This window comes from Elephas maximus, chromosome 5 (genome assembly GCF_024166365.1).
Source record: "Elephas maximus indicus isolate mEleMax1 chromosome 5, mEleMax1 primary haplotype, whole genome shotgun sequence".
Classification (NCBI taxonomy): domain Eukaryota; kingdom Metazoa; phylum Chordata; class Mammalia; order Proboscidea; family Elephantidae; genus Elephas; species Elephas maximus.
The window spans coordinates 147,053,884-147,067,177 of NC_064823.1; the positions used below are offsets into that span (position 1 = coordinate 147,053,884).

Genomic DNA, 13,294 nt, shown 5'->3' on the forward strand with positions numbered 1-13,294 from the left:
TTAGTCACTGACCCTCTCGCTATAAAATGCCTAGAAATATATTATTAATATTATCATGAAAAAATCCAACTTAATTTTGTTTCTCTACCTGAGTAAACTATTTCTATCAAGTAACGTTGTTGATGTTAAGTGCCATTGAGTCGGTTCCAACTCATAGTGACTGTATGTGCAACAGAACAAAACACTGCCCAGTTTTGTGCCATTCTCAAAATCATTATTATGTTTGAGTCCACTGTTGCAGACAATATGTCAATCCATTTTGCTGAGGGTCTTCCTCTTTTTGGCTAAGCCTCTCCTTTACCAAGCATGATGTTTTTCTCCAGGGACTGGTCCCTCCTGATAGCATGTCCAAAGTCCCTGAGATGAAGTCTTGCCATTCTTGCTTCTAATGAGCATTCTGGATGTACTTCTTCTAAGTCAGGTTTGTTCATTCAATATTCTTTGCCAACACCATAATTCAAAGTCATCAATTCTTCACTGGTCTTCCTTCCAGCTTTCCCATGCAAGTGAGGCAAATGAAAAGCCATGCCTTGGGTACAGTACACCTTAGTCCTCAAAGTGACATCTTTGCTTTTTAACACTCTAAAGAGACCTTTTGCAGCATATTTGCTCAATGAAATATGTCATTTGATTTCTTGACTGCTGCTTCCATGGGTGCTGATTGTTGATCCAAGTAAAATGAAATCCTTGACAACTTCAATCTTTTCTCCGTTTATCATGATGTTGCTTATTGGTCCAGTTGCGAGGATTTTGTTGTCTTTACATTAAAATGTAATCCATACGGAAGGCTGTAGTCTCTGGTCTTCATCAGTAAGAGCTTCAAATTCTCTTTGCCTTAGGTTGTGTCATCTGCATATTGCAGGCTGTTAACGAGTCTTCCTCCAATCCTGATGCCCTGTTCTTCATAGTCCAGCTTCTTGGATTATTTTCTCAGCATACGGATTGAACCCCCACGCGTCTGTCAGTTTGTCTTACCATGGGGGCTTGTGTGTTGTTGTGATGCTGGAAGCTATGACTGGGGAAGAGCTGCCTCCTCAAAGCAGAGTCTACCTTAATGACGTGGATGGAGTCAAGCTTTCAGGACTTTCATTTGCTGATGCGGCAGGACTCAAAATGAGATGAAACCGCTGCAAACATCCATTAATAATTGGAACCTGGGATGTACAAAGTATGAATCTAGGAAAATTGGAAGTCATCAAAAATAAAATGAAACACATAAACATCAATATCCTAGGCATTAGTGAGGTGAAATGGACTGATACTGGCCGTTTTGAATCAGACAATCATATGGTATACTATGCCAGGAATGACAACTTGAGGAAAGGTGTTTCATTCATCGTTAAAAAGAACATTTCAAGATCTATCCTTAAGTACACCACTGTTAGCGATAGAACAATATCCATATGCCTTCAAGGACAACCAATTAATACGACTATTATTCAATTTTATGCACCAACCACTAAGGCCAAAGATGAAGAAACTGAAGATTTTTACCAACTTCGGCAGTCTAACATTGATCAAACATGTAATCAGGATCCATTGATAATTACTGGTGATTGGAATAAGAAAATTGGAAACAAGGAAGAAGGGTCAGTAGTTTGGAAATACAGCCTTGGTGATAGAAATGAAGCCAGAGATTGCATGATAGAATTTTGTAAGATCAACTACTTCATTGCAAATACCTTTTTTCAATGACAGAAACAGCAACTATACACATGGACCTAGCCAGTTGGAATACACAGAATCGAATCAACTATACCTGTGGAAAGAAACAATGGAAGAGATCAATATCATCAGTCAGGACAAGGCCAGGGGCTGACTATAAAACCAAACCAAATCCACTGCCATTGAGTCAATTCCAACTCATAGCAACTCTACAGGACAGGGTAGAACGACCCCATAGAGTTTCCAAGGAGTGCCTGGTGGATTCAAACTGCCAACCTCTCGTTTAGCAGCTGTAGCACTTAACCACTATGCCAGCAGGGTTTCTAACCATCAATTGCTCATATGTGAGTTCAAGTTGAAGCTGAAGAAGATAAGAACAAGTTCACAAGGGCCAAAATATGGCCTTGAGTATATCCCACCTGAATTTAGAGATCATCTCAAGAACAGATTTGATGCGTTGAACATTAATAACCAAAGACCAGACGAGCTGTGGAATGACAAAGACGTCATATATGAAGAAAGCAAGAGGTCATTAAAAAGGCAGGAAAGAAAGAAAAGACCAAAATGGATGTCAAGAGACTTTGAAACTTGCTTCTGAACGCAGAGTAACTAAAGCTAATGGAAGAAATGATGACGTAAAAGAGCTGAAAAGAAGATTTCAAAGGACGGATTAAGAAGACAAAGTATTATAACGACATGTATAACCTGGAGTTAGACAACCAAAAGGGAAGAACACACTTGGCATTTCTCAAACTGAAAGAACTGAAGAAAAAATTCAAGCCTCGAGTTGCAGTGGTGAAGGGTTTCATGGTAAAAACATTAAATGACACAGGAAGCATCGAAAGAAGATGGGAGGAATGCAAAGAAGTCATTATACCAAAAAGAATTGGTCGACGTTCAATCATTTCAGGAGGCAGCATATGATCAGAAACTGATGGTACTGAAGGAAGAAGTACAATCTGCACTGAGACACTGGCGAAAAACAAGGCTCCAGGAATTAACAGAATACCAATTGAGATGTTTCAACAAACTGATGCAGCGCTGCAAGTGCTCACTTGCCTATGCCAAGAAATTTGGAAGACGACTACCTGGTCAACTGACTAGAAAGATCCGTATTTATGCCCATTCCAAAGAAGGTGATTCAACCGATGAGGAAACTTTGATAATTTCCATATTCTCTTGGACCAACTTTCTTTGGAATCGTGACAATGATGGATCTCTTCCAGTCAGTTGACCAGGTAGCTGTCTTCCAAATTTCTTAGTACAGTCCAGTGGACGCTTCCAGGGTTGAATTCATTTGATGAAACATCTCAATAGGTATCCGTGAAGCCTTGTTTTTCGCTGATACCTTCAGTGCAGCTTGTACTTCTTCCTTCAGTACCGTCGGTTCTTGATCATATGCTACCTCCTGAAAAGGTTAAACATCAGCCAATTCTTTTTGTTACATTGACTTTGTGTATTCTTTCCATCTGCTTTCATGCTATGTTGTTCTATATTTTGCCCATAGAATCCTTCGATATTTCATCTTGAGGCTTGAATTTTTTCTTCGCTTCTTTCAGCTTGAGAAATGCCAAGCAAGTTCTTCCTTATTAGTTTTTTAACTCCAGGTCTTTGCATAATTAATTATAATACTTTACTTTGTCTTCTCCAGCTGCCCTTTATATCTTCTTTTACTTCATTTCTTCCTTTTGCTTTAGCTGTTCTACACTCAAGAGCAAGTTTCAGACATCCATTTTGGTCTTTTTGTTTTCTTCTTGTATGATGTCCTTGATGCCATCCCACAACTCATCTGGTCTTCAGTCATCAGTGTTCAATGCGTCAAATCTATTCTCGAGATGGTCTCTAAATTCAGGTGGGACATATTCAAGGTCATATTTTGGCTCTCATGAACTTGTTTTAATTTTCTTCAGCTTCAACTTGAACTTATATATGAGTAATTGATGGTCTGTTCTGCAGTCAGCCCCTGGTCTTGTTCTGACTGATGATAATATTGAGCTTCTTCGATTCTTCTCTTTCCACAGACTTAATAGGTTTGATTCCTGTGTATTCTATCTGGTGAGGTCCACATGTATAGCCTCTATTTATGTTGTTGTAAAAAGATATTCCAATGAATAGGTAGTTGGTCTTACAATACTCTATCATGTGATCTCTGGCATGGTTTCTATCACCAAGGCCTTATTTTCCAATTACAGATCCTTCTTCATTGTTTCCAATTTTCGCATTCCAATCACCAATAATTAATTATCAGTGCATCTTGATTGCATGCTTGATTTATTTCAGACTGTAGAAGTTGGTAAAACTCTCCAATTTCTTCATCTTTGGCTTTAGTGGTTGGTGAGTAAATTTGAATAATGTCAAATTAACTGGTCTTCCTTTTAGGTGTATGGATATTATCCTATCATTGACTGTACTCTACTTCATGATAGATCTTGAAACGTTCTTTTTGACACTATGATGTTGTTCCTCTCCAATCTGTCACTCCCAGTGTAGCAGACCATATGATTGTCTGATTCAAAGTTGCCAATACCAGTCCATTGCAGCTCACTAATCCACGGAATATTTATCTTCAAGCATTCTATTTCATTTTTGACAACTTCATACTTCATACATTCCACATTCTGATTATTAACGGGTGTCTGCTGCTTTTCTTCTCGTTTTGAGTTGTCCCGCATCAGCAAATGAAGGTCCCAAAAGCTGCACTCCACGTCCTTAAGGTCAACTCTACTTTTAGGAGCAACTCTTCCCCAGTTATATTTTGAGTGCCTTCCAACTCGAGGGGCTCATATTCTGGCACTATATCAAAAAACGTTCTGTTACTATTCGTAAGGTTTTTACTAGCCAATTTTTTTTTTAAGATCGCCATGTCTTTCCTCTTAGTCTGTCTTCGTCTGGAAGCTCAGCTGAAACTTGTCCACCATGGGTGACCTTGCTAGTATTTGAAATACCAGTGGCATAGCTTCCAGCATCACAGCAACATGCAAGCCACCACAGTACGACAAACTGACAGACGAGTGGTAGTATCTAGTAATGCTCCTCAAGTATTCTTTCAACTATTGTAATTATAAATTAAGAAAATACACTGATTAGGTTGAATTTATTTTATTTCAAAGCTCAAAGATTACATGACAAAGGCAATTAAAGAGAATTCCTCACCTCTTTGAGCTGCAGGAGCCAAAAGTGAACATGTCACTTTTCGGAAAGAAGAATTAATCAATCTGTAAAGCAGTCCTTGAGGGCAGGCTCCCACTTTATACCATTTAAATACTTAACATTTCCTCATGTTTTCCCTGTCTTCTCTAAGCATTTATTCATTTTATACTAATACATATTATTACGCATTACCCAAAACTCACTCCTCTTGGAAACATTTCAACACAGCCTGAACAGCATTATAAGGAATATTCTAATTAAATGTCAAAGACTGAAATAATAAAAAAAAATAATAGCTATTAAAATTCTTATTAGATTCACACACGTTTTTCATGATGTTACTATGGGCTCAAGCTATGCATTTCCATATTGTCTCATATTTGAGACTTTTATCATGGATTCAAGATTTTGCATGAGATGTTTATATGCATTCAAAACTTTGCTCCTTAGCTTATATATGGGACCATTATAAGCTAAAGTAGCGTACTATATTTCATACAAAAAGAATTCAAGCCCATAATTCATGTTATATGAAACAAGCTTTTTAGAAAATGCTTCAAAAGCATAAAGTTAAAAATCTGTACCCCAATACCTATCAAAATACATATACGTATGTGTATTTACCCCAGGAATTCCACTTCTGGGGATACACTCCACAAAACCACAAACACACATTAAAAATGTACAAAGTTTAATACATCATTGTTCTTACAAGTGAAAACTGAAAATATCTTAAACCTTCACCAATAGAGGAAAAATTTAATGTTACCATCATACTATGGAACATCATATTGTTAATAATATGATAGTTTATATGTATTAACAGATAACGATCCCAGATATTAATAGGTGAAAAAATTTTAAATAAGTATTATATGTTATATTTTAAAAAATCATTCATGCATTTAATATATGTATATATAAATAGGGAGCCCTGGTGGCACAGCGGTTAAAAGCTTGGCTGCTGACCAAGAGCCTGGCAGTTTGAATCTACCAGTCGCTCTTTGGAAACTCTACGGGGCAGTACTCTCTGTTCGATAGGGTCGCTATGAGTCAGAATCAACTCAGTGGCAATGATAAACGGTAATATATAAATAGAAAGAAATAGGTTTGAAAGCCCTAAACAGTCCCAAATTGTTTAGCTACTAACCCTGAAGATATAATGGAATTGGAGAAGTAGAAGATAAAAGAATCCCACATTTTTATTCTACGTACTTTTGTATTTGAATTTTGACAACACACTCATGTTTTATTGTAATTTTTCAAAAAATTAAGTAGAAATTAGAGTAGCCAAAGTAATTTAAGAGAAAGCCATATTTTGAAAATCCTTAAAAATTAGAAAAGCCAGATAGTAAAAATATTTAATCAATAATAAAACTTAAAACAAAGATCCCCTCCTTGATTACATAAAGCAGGAGTCAGAAAACTATGGCCTATGTGCCAAATCTGCTGTTTTTTGTACAGCTCTCACTCTCAAGCTATGAGTGATTTTTACATTTTTAAATGATTGAAAAAAAATTAGAATATATTTCGTGACATATGAAATTAAAATTTTAACGCCATAAAAATCAATAAATGCTTTATGGGAAAACAGCCACACTCATTCACATACTTGCCTTTGGCACAGTTGAGTCATTATGACGAAGATTTCATGGTTCAAAATGCCAAATATATTTACTATCTGGAATGTAAAAGTTTGCCAGCAAATTTCAAAAAGTAACACATCATCACTATCAACTTTATGGGGCAATGTTCACGATCACATCTTAATCGTTCTGAGAAATGATCCTCAAAATATTACTTTGTTCTCTTAGCGTACTAACCAGCACAGGATATTTTTCAGAAAGACCCAATGTGCATATCTCTACATATCCAAAAAAATGATTTTTCTATTATTTCCAATCAAGCAAGACTTTGAGAGAAGGGCCTGGGAGGTTGACACATGCAAAAACACAAGCAGAGTCTAAGTCAGTGGAAGAAATTTTACCTTAGTAAGTACTCTGCATATACAACAGGCTCTGGCAAAATCTGCTCTATAAACTCTTCACCCTCATCTCCTTTTGATTTCAAATATTCACAAAGGACACGCCAATACAATGCAATTTCAGGAGTTAATGTTTCCACTGGAATTAATTTCCTTCATTTAAAAGGGAGAGAATGAAAGAAGGCATAATCTTTCGTTAGAAATAACAAACCTGATTTATAACCACCATCCTTTTAAATTATAAAGTCACTCACTACACAAAAAGGAATGAAGAAACTTAGACCCCCCAAAAATAATCAAATGAGCATACATATAATAGGGACAAATGTTTAATTTTGCCATCATAGAATAATGCAAAAATCAAAGTAACAAAATAGGGGGGAAGGGGTTGGAACACAGGTAAAATAGATAGTCTATGATAAAGTAATGAGTTCTTACACCAGGAAAAGAAAATAAACAGGAGAAAAAAAACATTCATCAGACTAAAGAAAATAAAGAGGGATATATATAAGGTACTGAAATAATTTGTGGTTATGAAGAGAAAAAAAAGAACAAACGAGTTTTAACTGCAGATGTTTATCAGTATCGCATTTCCAATAATGAATCTTTCATGTACCTGGCATCATTGTTTCTACAGATCCCCACCAGTTCATTAACAGGAGTCACTGAAAATAAGACATTGAGAACAGAGACTGCCACTTCAGAAGAATTTTCCACATCCAACCGATGAAGCAACGCTAAAATATCTCCTTCAGTGAAACGTAACCAGCCTTGGAGAAGATGCTTCTGCACTGCTTGTTTCACAGCATCTGTTAAGTCATTTGAAACAGATCAACAGTCTCCCTCTAGCTTCCATTTCCTGCATTTTGCCTGCTATAATTCATTTTTATTTGATCAATGTTAACATAAAGTCAATAATTACAATAAAAGTGAGTAAAGTTTAAGGCAGAACACAAAGCATACTAGAGAAAAAAAACTACAATTATTGCAAAAGTCACTATGGTGCTCACTTCAGAACCAAATATTCTACCCCCACCACAGCCTAAAACGAAATCTTCGCATTCTCTCTCCCGAGTTCACTGAGCTTCAGGTGTTAGTCCAGACTATATTGTTGTTAAAAAAAAAAAAAAAAAAACCAAACCCGTTCCCATCGAGTTGATTCCGAATCACAACAACCCTATAGTACAGAGTAGAACTGCCCCATACGGTTTCCAAGGAGTGCTTGGTGAATTTGAACCGCTGATCTTTTGGTTAGCAGCCATAGCTCTTAACCACCACGCCACCAGGGTTTCCATATTGCTGTTAACCAAAAAAAAAACCAGACCCAGTGCCGTCGAGTTGATTCCGACTCATAGCGACCCCATAGCAACTCTATAGGATAGAGCAGAACTGCCCCATAGAGTTTCCAAGGAGTGCCTGGTGGATTCATACTGCTGACCCTTTGGTTAGCAGCCATAGCACTTAACCACTACACCACCAGGATCTCCATATTGCTGTTAGTTGCTGTCAAATCGATTCTGACTCGTAGCGATGCCATGAATAATACTCATTTTATTACTTGTTGCCTGACTTCACCTGCTACACGTTGATTGCTGTTTGTAGCAGTGATTCATACAAGTACATATCACTGACTGAGCCTTATTCTTAGCTTTTAAGGTCACTGACAATGTTTTCAAACTCAAGTTTTTTTGCCACAGCAAAATTGAGCCAGCTTAGCCTTCTAAAAAAAAAAAAAAAAAAAAAAAAAGCCTTCTCATGGGAGTTGAAAATTTTTATAACAACATTACTTATCATCACTGTAAGCAGATTCTCTACATTAACAGGAAGAGGGGGGAAGAAAACATATGCATTGTACTAACCTGACCTTTCCTAATGGCTGTTTCTGATGCACAGAACACATTTATGTCAGGAATACACAAAGGATATATAGCAGATTTTAAAGGACAGAAGGAAGAGGGGCCCTGCCCTACTGCTGACATGAATTAGCTGTACAGCTTTAAGCTATAGTTTCCCTATCTATAAAACACAGGGAGATTGAAACATATGAACTCTGCTCGCAGGGCAATGGGTTTCTCTTTTTATATGGCCTTTCTGCCATGGTCTTGTAACTCCCACAAAATGACTGAGTGGGACTATGCAAATAAGGTGTGTAAACCTCTTGCTGGAATTGGCTAGAACATTGCACATAAGGTGCCTGTGGCCCACCAAGGGAATTAGTCAGTATTGTCATCCTGCTAGGATTAAAAAAAGCCTATCCTACAGATTGAGGGGAGATCTCACTATCATCAAGAAGACCCAGGAGTAGAGTACGTCCTTCGGATCCAGGGTCCCTGCGCTGAGAATCTGCCATACTCAGGAGACACAGAGCTGTAACACTGGAGAGCCTTAACAGTGAAGAAAGAGAAGCAGACTGTGCTTTGGGGAGGATGGCTGGTGTTAGCATAGTAAAAAGGTTGGGGTGTGGAAATATGTCGGGGCTGATGCTGATTATCCTCCTCCTCACGAAGTTAGAGGACCTCTGATGCCACTATTTTATACTCATTTCAAGTAACAAGACCTTTAACCCTAGGAAATGTTTTCTACACAACACACCAAAATGGATTTCGCCAGGTTGATGTAAATGACAGGTTTATTTGACCTAACTTAGGACACTTGTTTCCTAAACTGTTTAAGTGTGACCTAAAAATCTACTAATGTATTATATATAAATATGTATATTTTACCTGATCTGTCATTAAGACCTTGTTGAAGAAGCATTACTCTCTGAGCAATGGACATAGCTCTCATATGAATCTTTTCAGCTAAAACCTTAAAGAAAAAATAATAATAAAAAGATGGTCATTAAATCCAACACTATCTAAAGATTTCTTAACTAGCAATGTTTCCCTCACCTAATAAAATTACCTGACTCTCCAAAATAAATTAATATCTGCTAATATATTTGATACAATAAGATTCTACCTACTGTATCTTTACACAAATAACACACTTTCTACATTTCTTTGCCAACCATGCCCTCCCCCAGGAGATATTTTCATAAGCACTGATATGCCAGTTTTTTTATATGCAACATGAAAAAATTTTATTTATTCTATGTTATTATATGCAACATGAAAAAATACAGTAACTAACCTATACTCTTCAAAAAAAATACAATTGGAGAAATTCTTGTTATGTGCCAAGTATTTTTCAAAAGTACTTTAAGAATATGGCTTCTTGTCTTTGAAGAATATGCCTACCCAACAGAGGAAGAAGAGTCAGGAATAGGGGAGACAATGGAATGTGTGGCTAATTGCCTCCATGAACAACATTCTTCTTTGCCATGAGCCCAGAAAATCTAGATGGTGCCTGGCTACCATTATTGAAAATTTTGATCAAACATTCTATAGAAGAATTCTGATCAAAAGGGAGAAAAAGCAGAACAGAATATCAAATTCTCATGGAATCCAGACTTTCTGAGGTCAGGGAGGCTGGATGAACCCGTGTTGCCCCAAGATAATTTTTCAAACTTAAACCAAAATTATTCCCCAAAGTCTTCTTAAAACAATAGTTTAGCTTAACTAGTAAAGAATATCTGCCTTGAGTACTGTACCCTTTTAAGATCTATATATATGGGATCAAATTGACAACAGCAACTTGAAAGATTAAAAAGAAAATTTAGGATGCAGTGGGTTTATGTTAATGGGGGGAGAAAAAAGTGGGAAAAGGAAGGTGAGAATGCTTGCATAACTTGAAAAATACAATCAACGTCAGTGAATCGCACATGTAGAAACTGTTGAGTCAGTGTATGTTCTGCTGTGTATATTCTCAACAACAAAATAAATTATTTTTGAAAAAATGCCTACAAAAGGTATTGAACTTATTTACCTGATAAGCCACCTTTCTGACAGCCTCTTTCACATCCTTGGTGCGTCCTACTATTTTTGGCAGAGTCTTTGCTGATGGTGCAATATATGATAACACTGCTCGCCTAACTTCTGGATTTGAATCGTTTTCAATCAAAGTAGCATATGCTAAAAACAGAGTAATACATATTTAGTACACTAAGGAAAAAACTATAGTCATAAAATAACCCACATTTTGACATTTCAAAATGTTTTTAAAATGATAAAGATACCATTTTTCAGTCTTACACATTCAATTTTAGTTGAAGATTTTTCCCCCAACTTCTCTTTCAAGGATGGGCTGAGAAATAGGTCAATGGACTGGGCCTGAAGAGTAAAACTGGAAAAAAAAAAAAGGCCCTAAAGATCTTGGCAATCCCCTAAAGATTAAGTCTTTGTTACTCCTCAAGAGTTAGAAGAAAGTCTAGTATAGCAAGCAGTTTGTTTTAAATTGATATGGCTTCATAAAAAAAAAAAAAAAATAGGGCCCTATTATTTTGATGTTTAATGAGTCCTAAAAAGAAATAGCTTTCTGGTTTTACTCCTTGAAACAAAATTCTTTAGCTGTATTTAAACGTTTATTCTACCTCCACTTCTCACGTCTTCCCCACGTTTATGATAAAGTTACATGTTGACTGTTAAAACATTTACATTTTACACAATATTATAATGTGTGTCGTATAATATCCACAGGTATCAAGATTGACTATAAAGCTAAAATAACAGGGATAGACAAATAGAATGATAAAACAGAAGAGTGTCTGAAATATTCCTAGGCATATATGGAAAAGTGAAATATGACTATATTTTTGATCCCAGAGGTAGAGAAAGATTTCTTAAATAAGAGATAAAAAGTACAAGTCATAAAGGAAGAAACAGATAATTTAGACATTTAGAATCTCTGTTCAACAAAAGACACACCAAAGAGAATTAAACAAGCTACCTAAGGTAGAAAAAAATATCTACAATTTATATAACCAAAAGACTTCTTTTGAGAATAAAGAACTCAAATAAATCAATAAGACAACCTGATAGAAAAGTGAGTAAAACACATTAACAGGCTTTATACAGAAGAAATATAATTAAAATCTGACAATACCAAATACTGGAGAGGATTAAAAAAACCAAAACCAAACCCATTGTCATCGAGTCGATTACAACTCATAGCGACCCTATAGACGAGGATTATGGATCAATAAAAATTCTTACACATTATGAATAGGAATGTTAAATGATATTACTAGGTTGAATACTTCTACATTATCATATAAAGCTGAGCCTGCATGTATCCCAGTAAGCCCCCTCATAGACATACACCCTAGCAAAACCCCCTCATAGACATACACCCTAGCAAAACCCTTTGACATGTGTACCAGAAGCCATCCAGCACATGTCTGTCAGTTTATTGTACCGTAGTGGCTTGCAAGTTGCTGGAAGCTATGCCACCAGTATTTCAAATACCAACAGAGTCACCCATGGTGGACAGGTTTCAGCAGAGCCTCCAGACTAAGAGAGACTAGGATGAAGGACTGGGCAATCTACTTCTGAAAAAATTGGTCAGCGAAAACCTTATGAAGAGCGGCAGAAAACTGTCTGGTATAGTGCCAGAAGATGGGCCCCTGAGGTTGGAAGGCAATCAAAATATGACTGAGGAAGAGCTGCCTCCTCAAAGTAGAATTGACCTTAATGACATGGATAGAGTCGAGCTTTTGGGACCTTCATTTGCTGACGTGGCATGACTCAAAATGGGAGGAAACAGCTACAAACATCCATTAATAATTGGAATGTGGAATATACGAAGTATGGATTCAGGAAAATTGGAAGTTGCTGAAAATGAAACAGAAACCATAAAAATCAATATCCTAGGTGTTGCTGCTGTTGTTAGCTGCCATCAAGTCGATTCTGAATCATAGTGACCCTACGTACAACAAAACAAAACACAGACCAATCCTACACCATCCTCACGATCCTTCTTTTTCATTGACCCTTACTTTACCAAGTGTGATGTCCTTCTCCAGGAACTGGTCCCTCCTGATAATATGTCGACGAAGTCTTGCCGTTCTCCTTTCTAAGGAGCATTCTGGTTGGACTTCTTCCAGGACAGACTTATTCCTAGGCATTAGGGAGCTGAAATGGGATGGTACTGCCACTTTGAATCAGACAATCATAACTGGGAATAACAAATTGAAGAGGAATGGTGTTGCACTCATTGTCAAAAAGAATATTTATGATCTATCCTGAAGTACAATGCTGTCACTGATAGGATAACACCCACGCTCCTATAAGAAAGACCAGTTAACATGGCTATTATTCAAATTTATGCACCAACCACTAAGAAGATTGAAGATTTTTACCAACTTCTGCAGTCTAAAATTGATCAAATAGGCAAACAAGATGCACTGGTAATTACTAGTGATTGCAATGTAAAAAGTTGGAAAAAAAAGAAGCATCAGTAGTCAGAAAATATGGCCTTGGTGAAAGACACAAAGCCAGAAACCACATGATAGAATTTTGTAAGACCAACGACTTATTCATTGCAAATAAATACCTTTTTTTCAAAAATGTAAACAGCAACTATACATATGGACCTCACAGGATAGAAAACACAGGA

The 13,294-nt window shown here is 36.7% G+C and overlaps 1 protein-coding gene across 2 annotated transcripts in view; it reads right to left on the bottom strand.

Moving 5' to 3' along the window:
* NCAPG (non-SMC condensin I complex subunit G) overlaps window positions 1-13,294 on the bottom strand; it is a 59,625-nt gene that overhangs the window by 30,745 nt on the left and 15,586 nt on the right. For both annotated transcript variants that reach the window (XM_049887010.1, XM_049887009.1), the window contains exons 4-7: window positions 10,667-10,812; window positions 9,523-9,607; window positions 7,416-7,608; window positions 6,803-6,952 (exon numbers count right to left, since the gene is read on the bottom strand). In XM_049887010.1, the coding sequence (XP_049742967.1) occupies window positions 6,803-6,952; window positions 7,416-7,608; window positions 9,523-9,607; window positions 10,667-10,812 (574 nt within the window). The remainder of the gene's footprint in view (window positions 1-6,802; window positions 6,953-7,415; window positions 7,609-9,522; window positions 9,608-10,666; window positions 10,813-13,294) is intronic.